General features: G+C 41.2%; 1 protein-coding gene across 1 annotated transcript in view; it reads right to left on the bottom strand.

Moving 5' to 3' along the window:
- The window catches only part of HNRNPLL (heterogeneous nuclear ribonucleoprotein L like), a 116,949-nt gene that overhangs the window by 22,683 nt on the left and 76,690 nt on the right, over positions 1-17,576 (bottom strand). Inside the window, exons 8-11 of the mRNA XM_073557583.1 lie at positions 14,106-14,323; positions 7,755-7,876; positions 794-995; positions 290-347 (exon numbers count right to left, since the gene is read on the bottom strand). Coding sequence (XP_073413684.1) covers positions 290-347; positions 794-995; positions 7,755-7,876; positions 14,106-14,323 — 600 coding nt within the window. The remainder of the gene's footprint in view (positions 1-289; positions 348-793; positions 996-7,754; positions 7,877-14,105; positions 14,324-17,576) is intronic.

The raw sequence follows: 17,576 nt of genomic DNA, 5'->3' as shown, positions 1-17,576 counted from the left end.
AAAATATCGATCTAAGTTTAACACTAACAATGTAAAACGCGTCATGTAAAATAAAAAAAAAAAAATCTCAGAATCACTAGGAATGGAAAAAAAAGAATTCCAAAGTTATAACCGCAGGTTTGAAAAATGGACCCTTGTCATGCACGTCAAGACTGGCCTTTGGTGGAAAGGGTTTGAAATGTAGTGAAAAAAAAACAAACAACAATAGCTATCTATTTTAAGACTACAAACATTTTTATAAAATGTAATATTCTGTGTTATGATGAAAGCAATACTGGCTCATACTTACGTTTGGCATCAAATACTTTGTACTTGATGAACTTTGGAACTTGGTGATCTTCACAGAGCTGTATGAAGAAAGAAAACACAGAAAATTGATAATGTTCTCGATTTTATAACAAAGACCAACATGAATATTACGAATACTGATTCATGTATTACTAGTGGCTATCCTATATTTTGGTGCACTAGATCAATACTATCGATTTGGCCTGCAAACATACTAAAGCTCCTTGTGAGGAGTCCTCAGCAAACCAATATTGGCTCTCGATAAGCTACAGATGAAACCAGAAGTTTCCATACACTATATAAAAAGACACATGTGCATGTTTTCCTCAATATCTACCATGAAATCAGAATAAACCTTTCCCATTTTAGGTCAATTAGGATTACCATAACTATTAATATTTGCCACATGCCTGAATATTGAGAGAAAGAAAGTTTTAAGGCATTTTTATTACTTACTGTTGACTTGTACTTTATTTTGGTGCAAAATATTCCAAACATAACTTACCTTCTGGAAGATACTTTCTTCCATGCTTAACGGTACATTATAGTAGTGAAGGACACAAGACGGCGGCTGGATTATGTTTTTGGAAGCTTGGCCTGCGCTAGTAAATCTATTATTCTTGCTCATTGCAAAATCTTTGTAACTACTTGTACCATCTTCAAGTTCAAATATCTGACTTGGAACAACAGAGTGCTGTTTTGACACACTGGAAATAAGGGGGAAAAAAAAAAAGATCGAACCATCAGGTAAAATATCACATTTCCCTGATCACTAATGACAAATAAAATTGGGAACTTTAAAGGAAATTTATTTTTATCTTTTTTGTTATGCAATCCAAGAGCAGCGTGATGTAAGAGCAGATACCCTGACGTGTCACATACTAGGCTTTATGTTGCTGTTTCAATAAAATCAGTGTTTTATCAGCAGGAGATTATCATTAGAAAACTAGGTGTCTTATGTCTCTTAAGGGCCTGTCACACTAAGCGATATCGCTAGCAATATCGCTATAACGTCACTGGTTTTTGTGACGTTATAGCGATATTGCTAGCGATATCACTATGTCTGATACTTACCTCCGACCGCTCCCCCGCTGGCTATCGCTGATCGCGCGAGAACGTCCTGGACCATTTCTCATCGTCAGCTTCCTGCTGTGGAGAGACGAGCATGGACGCGGGCGGGAGGACGTCAGGATCACCTAGTCTGACAGGTAAGTAGCGACCCCCGACCCTTGCGATGTCGCTGGTGAGATCTGCCTGTGTGGCAGCTCACTAGCGACCACTTAGCGATGTACCAGCTATCCTGACCGCGTCATATCGCTGGTACATCGCTAAGTGTGACAGTACCTTAAGTCAACTGCTTGGTGTAACCCCGCCCCCATGTCATTAGCAGTTTTCTGTTAATAATAATAATAAAAATTATAATAATACATTTTATTTCTATAGCGCTGACATATTCTGCAGCACTTTACATTTCAGAGGGGACTTGTACAGACAATATACATTACAGCATAACAATAATCACATAGATTATAACAGATGCCAAGAGGAATGAGGGCCTTGAGGACAATGTACAGTTTATACACAAAGATGCCAAAAGTTAAAAGCCACACAAAAGCCTGAACATATGAGCTGTAGGTCTTTTTTTCTGTATAGACATGAATACGTCTTGAGCGGTTTTTTCGGAGCAGGATTATGGAGCAAAAAGCAAATTAAATCCTCACAGGAATCCAAGAAGCTCTGATTACTCCACCCACACACATAATGACCGTTTAATTTGTATTTGTGTGTGGGCAGAGTAAGCGGGACTCACACAAGGAGTCCTGTCAGAATATACTCAGAAATCACTCTTCAAATCATATAAACCTATATATGAGCGCGCTCGGCCTCTCCTCCTTATGTGGCTCTGTTAGTGCAGTCGGAATCAACACTACACAGACAGTGAATATAGTCCTGTGACAGAAATAGCCATGAGAAGATTCTCACGTTGCTAGCGGTGATCTCATTCAAGTCACTGCAGTTAATCGTCCTGGCTCTCAGTGAATTGAGAGTGGGAACGCAGCTTCAGCGACTAGCGGTAACCTCTATGACGTCACCGCTCGTCACTGAAGCTGCTTCCTCAACAGGTCAGGGTCTCCTGGTTTTCAGCCTGAATGGTAGCATCAAGCATCCGTTCAGCTTGAAAAGAAGATGTAGCAGAAATGGACTAAGGCGCGGGACCGTTTTTTATTCCTTTATTCTTGCTGTGTGTTTATTTCGAAACTTGCTATGGAGTAAGTAGTGGGGGGGTCTTATAGATGCCTCTCAATTACTAATCCCTGTGTTTGATGTCAGCTGGCAATACAAAGCGGACATCAACCCCAACCCAATTACCCCACTTACCACTGCAACTGGGCAAGAGGGAAGGGTGAGGCTAAGCGCCAGATTTGGCACATTTTACAGATGTGCAGTTTCTGGGGCAGCTGAGGGTTGATGTTGGTAGCCTGTGAGGATGGGTGCAATATCTCTGGCCCCTTCCCAAGCCGTTAATATCAACCTACAGCTGTCTGTTTAGTCTTTGCTGGTTTGAATTTATAGGGAGACCCTACATGTTTTTTTTTTTTGGTCCCCCCCCCCCCCCCACAAATTCACCAGCAAAGGCTAAGCAAACAGCTGTGGCCTGTTATTAATAGCCTGGGAACCTTACCGGGTATTGTCTCATGTCGCAGATTATTAATATCAGCCTCCAGCCGTGTGCTTTCCCTCTGTGCCATTTTTTTAATTTCAAACAAAGTACACAGCGGGTGCCGAATACAACTCCCATCATTGTCGCCTGGTCGCGCTGATGTCAAGGAGACCAAGCAACAATGATGAGAGCTGCCTTCAGAAGCCAGCGCCTGGGATCAGCACAAACTGTACCGCTTCTTCCAGGCGCTGGTACGTTTTGTTCTGATAAACACACGGATGCCATCCGTGTGCATGTGCGCGGCACACATTTTGTCACTGCTGCGAAAAAAACCCTGACATATCTGCGGGTTTTTCACATAGACCATGCCTTGTGTGAACCACCATTGAATAAAATGGATGTGCGTATGTCCGTATTTACGGTCCTTAACCCCTTAATGACCGGAGCTTTTTCGGTTTTGTGTTTTCGTTTTTCGCTCCCCTTCTTTCCAGAGCCATAACTTTTTTATTTTTCCATCAATATGGCCAAGTGAGGGCTTATTTTTTTGCAGTACAAGTTGTACTTTTGAACAACACCATTGGTTTCAGCATATCCTGTACTCGAAAACGGGAAAAAAATTCCAAGTGCTGTGAAATTGCAAAAAAACTGAAATCCCACACTTGTTTTTGTTTGGCTTTTTTGCTATGTTCACTAAATGCTAAAACTGACCTGCCATTATGATTTTCAGGTCATTATGAGTTCATAGACACCAAACATTTCTAGGTTCTTTTTTATCTAAATGGTGAAAACAAATTCCAAAGTTTGCTTAAAAAAAAAATTGTGCAATTTTCCGAGAAACATAGCGTCTCCATTTTCCGTGATCTTGGGTCGGGTGAGGGCATATCTTTTGCGTGCCGAGCAGACGTTTTTAATGATACTTTTGTGCAGACACGTTCTTTTGATTGCCCGTTATTGCATTTTATTTTAATCTTTTTTTATTGTTTTCAGATAAGACAATATATCAACATATAAACATAAAAGAACTAGAATCAGTAGTATTTGAACATGGTGGACATATTAGTCGTCCGCACTATCTAACAATCTCAATCTGACTCATTAATGCTCCACCATCTATACATCTGATGACGGAATGCACATTATAATCGTTATTGCATTTTAATGCAATATTGTGGCGACCAAAAAAACACGTAATTCTGGCGTTTTGATTTTTTTCTCGTTACGCCATTTAGCGATCATGTTCGTCCTTTTTATTGATAGAATGGGCGATTCTGAATGCGGCAATAGCAAATAATTGTATGTGTTTTTTTTATTGTTTTATTTTGAATGGGGCGAAAGGGGGTGATTTGAACTATTTATTTTAATATTTTTAAATACATTTTTCTATTTTTAAATACATTTTTCTTTATCTTTTGGAATGCTTCAATAGTCTCCATGGGAGGCTAGAAGCTGCCATAGCTCGATCAGCTCTGCTACATACAGGCGATGATCAGATCGCCTCTATGTAGAAGAATTACTGCATGCCTATGAGCGTCGACCACAGGGTGGCGCTCATAGCAATCCGGCATCAACAACCATAGCGGTCTCCAGGAGACCTCTGATTGTTATTCCGACGAACCGATGACCCCCGATCACGTGACAGGAGTCAGCGGTGCGCATATTTTCGGCCCAATGGCCAGAAGCGCACATTAAATGCCGCTGTCAGAGTTTGGATCGCGATTCCACCTGCGCCTATTGCGGGCACATGTCAGCTGTTCAAAACAGCTGATATGTCCTGACTTTGATGCGGGCTCACGGCCGGAGCCCACATCAAAGCAGGGATACTGCCATCGGACGCACTATTCCGTCTGATGGCAGTAAGGGGTTAAAAAACAGACTACATATGAACATAAAAAAAAACAAAAGTGGGAAGGGGGCCTTAGTTCAGCTTAAAAAAAGAAATTCATCTCTGTACGTTGTAATATTTTCCCTATAAATATATTTTTTTATATATAACTAGCTGAAGAGCCCGGCTTTGCCTGGGCATAGTAACCAACTGTGGTTAGTTATAACAAATTATAATGATTATATTGCACATAAAAACATTTCACATCATATATTCAACACTACAGATTTGCAACACAAATTAACTAAACGATTACCCAAGTATTGATAGTATTTTATTTTCAATTCATTCAAGATTTTTGGTTTTTCCTTTCGGTGCAAAGATGAACAGATTTTTGGCAGTTCCAACTCTTGAACAGACCACGTAAAGATGACCATGAGAAAAGCATGGAGATTGCAAATCGATCGCTACTACTTTCAAGGACTGTCCCTGAGCATTGTTAATGGACATTGCAAATAGCAGTTGAACTGGAAACTGGAAGCGTTTAAAATCAAAAAACAAAATCAGATGGAATGAGTGGAATTCTTTGGCACATCCTATTTCTGAGCTGTGTACCTAATCCTTTCATGTGTGTTACTGACTGCTCAGCCGTGTATCTAATCCTACCCTGTGTGATACTGACTGCAGAGCTGTGTATCTAATCCTATTCTGTGTGATACTGTCTGCTGAGCCGTGTATCTAATACTATTCTGTGTTATACTGTGTGCTGAGCTGTGTACCTAATCCTATCCTGTGTGATACTGTCTGCTGAGCCGTGTATCTATTCCTATCCAGTGTGATACTGACTGCTGAGCTGTGTATCTAATCCTATCCTGTGTGATACTGACTGCTGAGTTGTGTATCTAATCCTATCATGTGTGATACTGACTGCTGAGCCATGTATCTAATCCTATGTGATACTGGGCTCCCCCTGCAGTCTGTGTCAAAGGGTGGTCTGTGTTGGCACGGTAATAAATTGTGTTATTTTCAGCTTTACAGAAGGACGATAACACCATAGAAATGATAAGAAAAATAGGCCAAATTTTTTGGTGAATTGGAACACGCTGGGTTAAAATTTCGCCTCACAACATAGCCTATGACGCTCTCGGGGTCCAGACGTGTGACTGTGCAAAATTTTGTGGCTGTAGCTGCGACAGTGCAGATGCCAATCCCGGACATACACACATACATACACATTCAGCTTTATATATTAGATATCAGATTTATTTTTCTTTTGAAATTAAGAGTTTTTAGTTTACTATTTTTTGCCGTATAAACTAACAACAAATATATTAGCTACATGATAGTAAAACTGAAAATACAAAAAAAAAAAAAAAACACATTGGTTCTCTACAAACCGTACCAAATGCCAAGTTCATGTAGGATCCACAATGAACTGCTGTCTGGTAAATGGAAACCAGCAGAGATCTGAACTTTAAAGAAGAACTCCTCCCATCAAAATTTTTATCCTTTTAATATTTTGTAATCATATTAAATAACACTGTGGACTTAAAATTGCTCATTTTCCCTTCTACCAGTTAATTCTTCTGTTTTAGGTCTATAACATCATGTGATTAAAAACAGACAAACTAAAACAGGAAGTCAATTTTCCCTGTATGAGTCATGAGTCACTGCAAAAGTAGCTGGCAGGGGGAAGGGAAGCAGCAGGGTCAGGAGTTTAAGAGGGGAATGATACATGCAGGGATAAGAGACTTCCTGTTTCTGCATAGAGAAAAGATAAGAATTAGCTGGGTAGATAGGCAAAATGAGCAATTGTAGGAACACACCGCTGTATAATAAGATCACTAATATATTAACAAGATACAAACTTTGATCGAAGGAGTGCTTATTTAAAGAGGTTGTGTAAATAAATTATCTCCATATCAACTGTATAGGTAATGACATATATAAGTAGGGGTCTAATTGCTGAGATCCCCATCAACAATAGAATGAAGTACTTTAACTCCCTTAGAAAGTAGATTGTTCATATGCTTGACCACCACTTCATTCATTTTCAATAGGGACTCAACATTCCCATAAAAAAAAAAAATAATAATGGAAGGTGGTCAAGTATGTGCATTGCCACTTCATCTTTAAGGTAATAAAAGTGTCTCCATTTTAGTGATCGACAGGGGCCACGACTGGGGCCTCCACTGATCTATAAGTTATCATCTACTCTATCCCATGAATAAAAGATTTGTCACCAAACAACCCATTTAAGGCCTCTTTCACACATCCGGTTTTTGTAATCCGGCACGATGCGGCGAAATTTTTCATAACCGGATCCAGCACCGGATCCGGTTTTGTCCCATAATCATGTCTGAGCCCTATCAGACGCCGCACACACATCCGGTGTCACGGCTGCAGGCCGGATCCGGCGGCCCGGCTTTTAGTATCTAAAACTATAGTTTTAGTATCTAAAACAAAAGCAATCCAGAGGTTGCAGTGCTATTACATTCTATGCAAAATGTTGTGGATGATCTTTTTTTCTGAAAATTGACCAGAGGCTTGTGAATACATTTTTTCTCTCTCTTGTGGCACCATGAAACTGAGTTCAGGATGCTGCTCAGTCCCAGTAGTAGGACCCACTCCTACTGTCAACTTGACCCATTATGTTTCCCATTTAGACATAAGTGGGAAGGAAACAGTCATACAAAAATCAGTATAAAAGAAGTATATGCAAACTCTCTGTTTGTAAAGAAAAATTTCACAATTATAATCTACATAAAATGTTCAATAAGATCGATGTATTCAGAAGCATCAATTAGAATTGTACTGCACGTATTAGAATGACATTCTCATCTTGTATCCGAAATCCAAACATGAACATATTGTAAGTGGGTGTGAGCTGCCTAGGAAGGAAATGCAGGATCTCAAGATGAGGATTTTTAGCTAGATTAATTAACATAGCACATGCAAGTTACATAATCTGATCTGTCTTACCAAACATTAAGTCTCTTCCCAAAAACCTTCACATTATTGAGATGAGTCACTGCTCTTTCCACTGCATACTCATCGCCCATCTCTACGAGGGCCGTGCCTGGGATCGTTTTCATGAACTTTACCTACAAAGCAAAAGAAAATTAGAACAAAGTAGGTATCTTCATCAACTGTATTTAACATGCCAAATAATAGGCCAGTTATTAAAAGGGATGTCTTATCAGGACAACCTCTTTTCAAAAGAAGCCAGCCCTGCAAAAAACTATACATCCAAATTAGTAATAGTATTTTTTTTTCGTTTTGACAGGTGGAGGGCTAAAATCAGCCAAAAAAATATGTACTGTCCCCATTGTGCTGATTCAGACTTGGAAACTTGAGTGGTTCTGCTTGTTGGATTTCATTGCTTCCATTCATGTGCCCGTATATGCCACCCGCTCTGCTCCAGTGACTGAATGTCAGTTTGCCCCATTCTGTAAATGCCAAGTCAGTGATTTGTGACCTATTTTAGTATGCAGGTAAGGACTGTACCAATGACGTGGAAATGTGAAGATCTAATACTTCATGCAGTTGTCTCCTGACACAGGACCGAAAGTGTACGTGCTTGTTCTGGAATCTGAGCCTTGTTCACGGGAGTGACGTCCATGCATACTATGATCTAAATAATGATGGCAGAAGTGCCATGTCACCTATGTACACAAGCGATGGAGGAGACAAAAGGTGTTCAGACTAGGTCTAGTTCCACACCACAGTATATGTAATCACTGAACTATACATTCTAAAACCTTATACGTCAATAAATTATTATAAAAGATCACGTGTGCTAATATTGAGAAAATAAACCACAAAAATAAGATTTACAATAAAATAATCAAAAGGTACTGGATAGCACCCATAAGGGGTACATCATAACAATGTGCATAGCCCTATAATGAAATTAAAATATTGGGCTATATGACTCGTTATTGTCCCAGTAGAAAAGAGAATTCAAAATAAAGACGAAAATATATCAATATGAAATGATTCATAGTAGAAGAGGCCCTATTCCACCCTAAATGTATCCCTGTCTAGCCAGAGTGGTTTGCACCCCCATTCAACGCAAGCTGGTCCAAAAGTATGCTTCATGTGTTACATGATCACTTTGGTTTGTGATGCCTTAAGAGATGCTTACCTTCTGTGTGAGTTACTCTTGTACTTAGACTAGACGTCGGTACACTAGTCCTAAATAACGTAGGTCCTCTATGACATATTGGGACCAGTCCACATTAAGTGGGGTGCAGGGGGTAGGCCCCCTCCTCTTCTCTTTGTACATGGCCCCTATTGGTCAAACAATCAGTAGATTTGGTTTCCAGTTCCATCTCTATGCTGATGACACCCAATTATACGCTTCTTCTCCTGACATCACGCCAGCCTTTCTAGAAAACACCAGCGATTGTCTAAACACTGTGTCTAATATCATGTCCTCACTATATCTGAAACTGAACCTGTCAAAAACTAAACTCCTTGTGTTTCCTCCCGCTACTAATGTACCTATACCAGACATTGCCATTTCCGTGTGTGGTTCCACTATTACTTCCCAGCAACATGCCCGCTATCTTGGGGTCATACTTGACTCCGAGCTTTTCTTTGTCCCCCACATACGATCACTGGCTCACTCTTGTTATCTGCACCTCAAAAACATTTCTAGAATTCTACCTTTTCTTACTTTTGACTCTGCAAAAACTGACTGTTTCTCTTATTCATTCTCGTCTCTACTATTGTAACTCTCTTCTAATCGGTCTTCCTCTTACCAAACTCTCCCCTCTCCAATCTGTCTTGAATGCTGTTGCCAGGATCATATTCCTCACCAATCGTTACACCGATGCCTCTACCTTGTGCCTGTCATTACACTGGCTACCCATCCACTCCAGAATCCAGTACAAACTTATTACCCTCACCCACAAAGCTCGTCATGGCTCAGCACCACCCTACATCTCCTCCCTTGTTTCAGTCTACCATCCTACCCGCGCCCTCCGTTCTGCTGATGACCTGAGGTTAGCATCCACAATAATCAGAACCTCCCACTCCCGTCTCCAAGACTATACACATGCTGCGCCAATTCTTTGGAATGCACTTCCCAGGTCAATACGATTAGTCCCCAATCATCACAATTTTAAGCGTGCCCTGAAAACTCATTTATTCAGACTGGCCTACCGCCTCAACACATTAACCTAGTCTATCCCTACGTGGCACAGCCAAAAGTTTTCACCATAACCAGGTTCCCCGCATCATGTTCCCACATGCTTTATGCATCCACAATATGCCTTTGTGTCTGTACTGTTAGACACTTAACATTATGGAAGGTCCACACAATCAATCAGTGCAATTGTTACCACCCACCTTTCGTGTCTACCTCTTTCCTCACAGACTGTAAGCTTGCAAGCAGCGCCCTCATTCCTCTTGGTATCTGTTATGATCTATGTGATTATTGTTATGCTGTAATGTCTATTGTCTGTACAAGTCCCCTCTGAAATGTAAAGTGCTGCGGAATATGTCGGCGTTCTAGAAATAAAATTTATTATTATTATATGTCAAAATACATATGGGTATCCACCTCTCTGTCATTTTAGAGCTGTAGTTTGGTGGATGGAGTGGTTTGTTTTTTTTTTCCCTTCTATTGATTTATTTTTTATTAATTTTTTGGGTATGGTCAATTTCCCCTGTAATTGTGGCGGACATATTTGCCCCAGTTACAAGGGAAATACAGCTTCCTGACAAAGACTGCAGAGCTTGTATCTGCTCCTGCAGCTAACTGGCATTGGTGATCATGTGCACAGTAAGTGGCATTGTATCTTCTGAGCTGTGTATATGACATTCCTACAGGAAGACACAAAGTAATAACCCTTCCATGCCTTCTCTATCGGGAGCCTAGCTGTCCCTAACAGTCAGCTCTCCTCTCTTGAAGATATACAATTTCCAGGCAGCTTTAGACCCTGCTGTTATATGCAGACCAGCCGGAAGTTGAAGAAGCGTGGTAGGAGACGTGGTTAAAATTCTCTAAAGTGACTTTTGTGGTTTGAGTAAAGGCAGAAAAGAAAGAAAATGTACAACAAAATAAAAAATAACATGATAATGGCAATTTGTATTAGGCAGGTCAAGTTTTACATTAATTCCTTTCTCATTCTGATATTATTGTGGGTTTACATATTGAATTTTTCATTTTCAGAACACCATTTACATCTGAATTCTTTATATACAATCTTTTGTTAGAGCTGAAGAAAGAAAGCATCATTTACACTGCTGTGGTAGAGTGACACAATGTACTAACGAGCTGTCTGATTAACATGTGGTTACAATGTAAAAGCCTTTGACATCATACAAAATTATTTTATCTGTGGGAAGTTAGAGGGTTTTTCCACTTTCATCCAAGTGGACTACTGCACTACTTTCTCGAGTTAAAATGCAATTTGACATGTGCCGAATGCACACAACATGGATATTTTTACAGCGTGTAATGTCCTATAGATTAATTTAGTTCATTGTACTGGAATTAGTTTTTCGTAATGTGTGATATAACACCTGTAACATTGTTTTGAAATGAATATCTGCAGATGTTTGTAATAAGAACTGGACCTAAATCATATGACTGTATGTTATAATGTTTATTATGAAGAATTTTCTCAATAAAACAAATTAAAAAAAAAAGTGGACCACTAGCTAGTGCTGGGGTGATGAAGGGTGAATACTATTTGGCTTTATTTTGCACCACTGCAACTATTTTGCATCCACTTTGCAGAAATAGAAATGAGCTTAATAGGGTATGGGCACACAATTAGTAAACGCTGCGGGTTGGACGCTGCGTACTTGTGCAGCGTCCCGATGTGCAATTTCAAAAAATCCCATGTCCACTATGCGTCCACAGAAGTCTGCGGATCAACCCCTTAGTGACAGAGCCAATTTTGTACTTAATGACCAAGTCAATTTTTAAAAATTCTGACCACTGTCACTTTATGAGGTTATAGCTCTGGAACGCTTTCACGGATCCCGCTGTTTTGGACACTGTTTTTTGTGACATATTTTACATCAAGATAGTTGTAAAATGTATTCAATAGGACTTGAGTTTATTTATGAAAAAGAAATGGAAATTTGGCAAAAATGTTGAAAAATTTTGCAATTTTCAAACTTTTAATTTTTGTGCCCTTAAATCAGAGAGTGGTGTCACACAAAATAGTTAATCAATAACATTTCCCACGTGTCTACTTTACATAAGCACAATTTTGGAAACAATTTATTTTTGCTAGGACATTATAAGGGTTAAAAGTTTACAAGCGATTTCTCATTTTTCCGACAAAATTTACAAAACCATTTTTTTAATGGACTACATCACATTAAAAGTGACTGAGGGGCCTATATGATAAAAAAAAATACACAAAAATGACACTATTCTAAAAACTGCCCCCCTCAAGGTGCTCAAAACCACATTCAAGATGTTTATTAATCCTTCAGGTGCTTCACGAGAACTAAAGAAATGTAGAAGGAAAAAATGGCTACTTTTTCACAAAAAAACTTACTTTGGACCCAAACTTTTTTTTATTTTCACAAGGGTACCAGGAGAAAATGGACCACAAATGCAAATTCTCCTGAGTACGCTGATACCCGTATGTGGGGGAAGCCACTGTATGGGTGCATGGCAGGGCTCAGAAGGAAGGGAGCACTGTTTGACTTTTTGAACGTAAAATTGGCTGGAATCAATGGCGGGTGCCATGTCGCGTTTGGAGACTCCCTGATGTACATAAACGGGACAAACCCCAATTCTAACTCCAACCCTAACACAGCCCTAACCCCAACCCTAACACAGCCTTAACGCAAACCATAACCCAAACACCACAACCGTAACCCCAACACAACACCCTAACCCCAACACTAGCCCCAGCCCTAACCCGACCCCATTTCTCTCTCCTCTGGTATGCTAAATCATATAAGGGGTGAGAGAAATGAATGGGAAATCGGACTCTTTTTTTTGCGGCCGCCGTTATTCGGTGAATAACGGCAATTAGAAGACTGGGGATGGTAAAAACCAATTCGAATCATGGAGTCTCAGCTACCCCCTGAAGCGGAGACCCCGAAGATTTTCCAACGCTGAGGGGGGCGCTATACACTTATTTCTCCTCACCATTAAAAGGCATATCGGTGGTCATTAAGGGGTTAAAGTTTTTTGTTTGTTTTTTAGCGAACAAAAATAGCAATACTGACTCTAAAACAACAACCGTAACCCTAAAACCACAATCTTAACCCCAACACAACACCCTAACCCCAGCACTAGCCCCAGCCCTAACCCGACCCCATTTCTCTCTCCTCTGGTATGCTAAATCATATAAGAGGTGAGAGAAATTAATGGGTAATCGGATCCCAACTCGAATCATGGGGTCTCAGCTACCCCCTGTAGCTGAGACCCCGAAGATTTTCCAAGATTTTCTCCTCACCGTTAAAAGGTGTATCGGTGGTCGTTAAGGGGTTAAAGTTTTGTTTGTTTTTTTTTTTGTAGTGAACAAAAAAAGGAATAATGGCTTTTTTTAGTATTTATGGTGCAGTTTAAAATGAGTTGTTAACTCAATTCTGTGGGTCAACAGCGATACAGCAATATCAAATTGAGAATTTGACTTTTTTTTAGATTTTTATTATTACAAAATTTTGGTCATCATTTTCTCAAAACCAAAGTTAATGCATTCATTGGTCACATTTTGCATTAATATTATCCCACTTTTCTACATAAATTACTCTTTAAATAGGAATTGAAATGAAATTTCTTGCTCATTTGGTTGTTACGGTTCTTTATAGGCATCAATATTGTGATCAGAAAAGTAGCACAGAGCCATTTGAGTAAGCACACCACTCAGGAGTTTTGAGTGACAAGTAGGGGTCTCAGGATAATGGCCCTCACTCATCTGCAGCATATGGAGAGGCCAAAAAAAATTTCTTTTTTTTTTGCAAACATTTAGTTACTCTTTTAGTAGGTCACACCTGACTGTGGCATCAAAAGGGGTTAAAAGTCTGTGACTGCAATAACCACTGATCCCAGGCATTGCAGCTGTAACATTCAGTTGACACCTGCTGATAAAAGAGTTGATCATACTGTTTATATAGGGGTTAAAGGACGACTCAAAGATAATGGACTTCTGAATGGGTGACAAAATGACTGTTGCCACATTGCTACCTTCCTGTAGCACCTACTTTAGAAACAAGAAATTGTGCACAAGTATTTCAATACGTGTTATACAAAATCATGTACTCTGAATAGTAAAGACGGCCACATGAATCATTTTCAAATACTCATTATAAGAAAGGAAAATTGTACAGAGCCCCTCGGCTCAACCTCACCTTTTCAATGTTTCCATACAGGCAGAACAAGTTAAACACCCGAGAGCAGTTCATCTTCTCTTGGTGAAGGCCACTGACCATGGCTACAGAACCTAGAGGTGGGCCACCATGAATGTAGGAAGAGGAGGTCTGGGGCAAAGGATAAGAAACCAGCTCTGGGGTGTCTCTAGATCCCATTCTATAGCGGTTTGGCAATGGTAACAATGGGCCGTGATTTCCTAGAAAGATGCAGAGTTGCAAATTATTGACAACATTTTGGAAAACTCCACATTGATACGATATATTTCACAACACTACAGTAGAAACATAAAATATAATGGCTGATCATACTGTGCAATTGAAATGTTCAAATACTCATTTAGAGGACAGCTAGTTCCTCCAGCTTCCCTAGAAACATTCTGTGTTGCCCAGATGATAGGGGAATGAGCCCGGCTTTGGTAGAGAGTTAAAGGGGTTGTCCGAGCTTTTCACATAATCTCAGTACATATCTGGGCTGCAGAATATCTGGGCTGTTCAGAATATCTAGAAAACCGTGCAAACTAGTGACAGAAAGTAAATTACTTATTGTCATAATTCTGCAGCCCAGATATGTACTGAGATTATGTGAAAAGCCCGGACAATCCCTTTAAGGGGGCTTTACACATAGCGATATCGCTAGTAATATCGCTAAAGCATCACCGATTTTGTGACGCAGCAGCGATATTGCTAGCGATATCGCTACATGTGATACCTCCAACCGGCTTCCCCGCTGGCTATCGCTGATCGCGCGAGATCGGCCTGGTCCATTTCTCCTCGTCGGCTTCTTGCTGGCGCCGATGAGCGAGCCATGGACGCAGACGGAAGACGGACACCCTCGCCGCGTCTAAAAGGTAAGTGTGACCGCCGACCGCTGCTGCATTGCTAGTGAGATCTGCCTGTTTGGCAGGTCACTAGCGACCATTTAGCGATGCACCAGCGATCCTGACCGGGTCATATCGAGGTCGGGATCGATGGTGCATCGCTAAATGTAAAGGGGCCTTTAGCCCAAGGTCGCCTCTTTGCTTGCACATCCCGTTTGTCTAGTCTGTTTAGAGAACTTCAAATGGAATTCACATGCAAAAAGGATCTGTTGAGTTACTGATGCAAACGGAAGGAGAGAAAGCCCACTGTATATTATGGGGTCTGCCTGTGTTTCTTAAGGTGTCAGTTTTTGGGACAGACAAAAAAAAAAGTTCAGCATGAAGCTCTTGGTCTATGATTTTTGATTTGAGCGATACATTTTCTTTACAATAGAACCTGCAAGAGACCGATGTCATTTTAAATAAGGAGGAACATTTAAAGGAAGGAAGATGTTGAGCCATGCTTTATTACAAAAATATCTAATATCACCAAGACACACCAGCATATTATGCTGTAAAAAATGAAAAGGCTTAGCCCCTTCACGACCAATGACGCCACATAGGCGTTATGAAAACTGGTACCAATCTGACCAGTGGCGTCATGACTTTAAAGCCCCCCTGCAGGTCGGGTGACATAGGTCACTGAAAGGTCACACGACCCGCAGATACAGGGGGCTTTGTACTTCACCACGGGGGGGCGTGGCTTCGCCCCCACATGGCTACGATCGCTCTGATTGGCTGTTAAAAGTGAAACAGCCAATCAGAGCGATAGTAATATTTCATCAATGAAAATTGATGAAATATTACAATCCAGCCATGTCCGACGCTGCTGTAGCATCGGACATGGCTGGTGACAATGATCTGACCCCCCGACCGGTTAACGGGGGCGATCTGCCCCCCGCCACTGAATGACAGCGGCGATATGCCGCCGCTGTCATCATCTGCCCCCCGCCTTCCGATCATCTGCCCTCCCACCCCCCGGTACTCGAGTGCCGCTATGGCTCCCGGTGTCCGGCAGTCCCGGACCATGGGCGCCGCCATATTGGAAAATGGCGGGTGCATGCGCAGTGCGCCCGCCGGCTGCAGTTTCCTTTCATTCATTTTGATCACTGTGATAAACTCTCACAGTGATCAAAATAGAATGAAAAGTAAATAAACCCCCGTTTATCACCCCCATAGGCAGGAACTACTAATAAAATAAATTATTTTTATTTTTCCATTAGGGTTACAGTTGGAAAGAGGGTTAGGGTTACGGTCGGAAAAAGGGTTAGGGTTACGGTCGGAAAGAGGGTTAGGGTTACGGTCGGAAAGAGGGTTAGGGTTACGGTCGGAAAGAGGGTTAGGGTTACGGTCGGAAAGAGGGTTAGGGTTACGGTCGGAAAGAGGGTTAGGGTTACGGTCGGAAAGAGGGTTAGGGTTACGGTCGGAAAGAGGGTTAGGGTTACGGTCGGAAAGAGGGTTAGGGTTACGGTCGGAAAGAGGGTTAGGGTTACGGTCGGAAAGAGAGTTAGGGTTACGGTCGGAAAGAGGGTTAGGGTTACGGTTGGAAAGAGAGTTAGGCTTGTGGTTAGGGTTATGGTTAGGTTTGGGATTATGGTTAGGGGTGTGTTGGGGTTAGGGTTGAAGCTAGAATTGAGGGGTTTCCACTGTTTAGGCAAATCTGCGGGTCTCCAAACGTGACATGGTGCAACCATTGATTCCAGCCAATTTTGCGTTCAAAAAGTCAAACGGTGCTCCCTCCCTTCCAAGCCCCGACGTGTGCCCAAACAGTGGTTTACCCCAACATATGGGGTATCAGCGTACTCAGGAAAAATTGCACAACAACTTTGGGGGGTCTAGGTTCTCCTGGTACCCTTGGGAAAATAAAAAAATTTGGGGCTAAAAAATTATTTTTGTGGAAAATTTTTTATTTTCATGTCTCTGCGTTATAAACTTCTGTGAAGCACTTGAGGGTTCAAAGTACTCACCACATCTAGATAAGTTCCTTGGGGGGTCTAGTTTCCAAAATGGGGTCACTTGTGGGGGGGTTCCACAGTTTAGGTACATGTACATCAGGGGCTCTGCAAATGTAACATGATGCCCGCAGACCATTCCATCAAAGTCAGCATTTCATAATGTCACTACTTCCCTTCCGAGCCCCGACGTGTTCCCAAACAGTGGTCCCCACCCACATATGGGGTACCAGCGTACTCAGGACAAACTGGACAACTTTTGGGGTCCAGTTTATCCTGGTACTCTTGTGAAAATAAAAAATTGTGCACTAAAAATAATTTTTTGAGGAAAAAAAAATATATTTTTTATTTTCACGGTTCTGCGTTATAAACTTTTGTGAAGCACTTGGGGGTTCAAAGTGCTCACTATGCATCTAGAGAAGTTCCTTAGGGGGTCTAGTTTCCAAAATGGGGTCATTTGTGGAGCTCCAATGTTTAGGTACACAGGGGCTCTCCAAACACGACATGGTGTCCGCTAACGATTAGAAGTAATTTGCATTTCAAAAAGTCAAATGGCGCTCCTTCCCTTCTGAGGCCTGCCGTGCGCCCAAACAGTGGTTCCCCCCACATATGGGGTACCAGCGTACTCAGGACAAACTGGA

The sequence above is a fragment of the Dendrobates tinctorius genome, unplaced genomic scaffold (assembly GCF_039654945.1).
Source record: "Dendrobates tinctorius isolate UK_male_01 unplaced genomic scaffold, ASM3965494v1 ptg000250l, whole genome shotgun sequence".
Lineage (NCBI taxonomy): Eukaryota > Metazoa > Chordata > Amphibia > Anura > Dendrobatidae > Dendrobates > Dendrobates tinctorius.
This window is presented reverse-complemented; position numbering and strand designations above follow the sequence as displayed.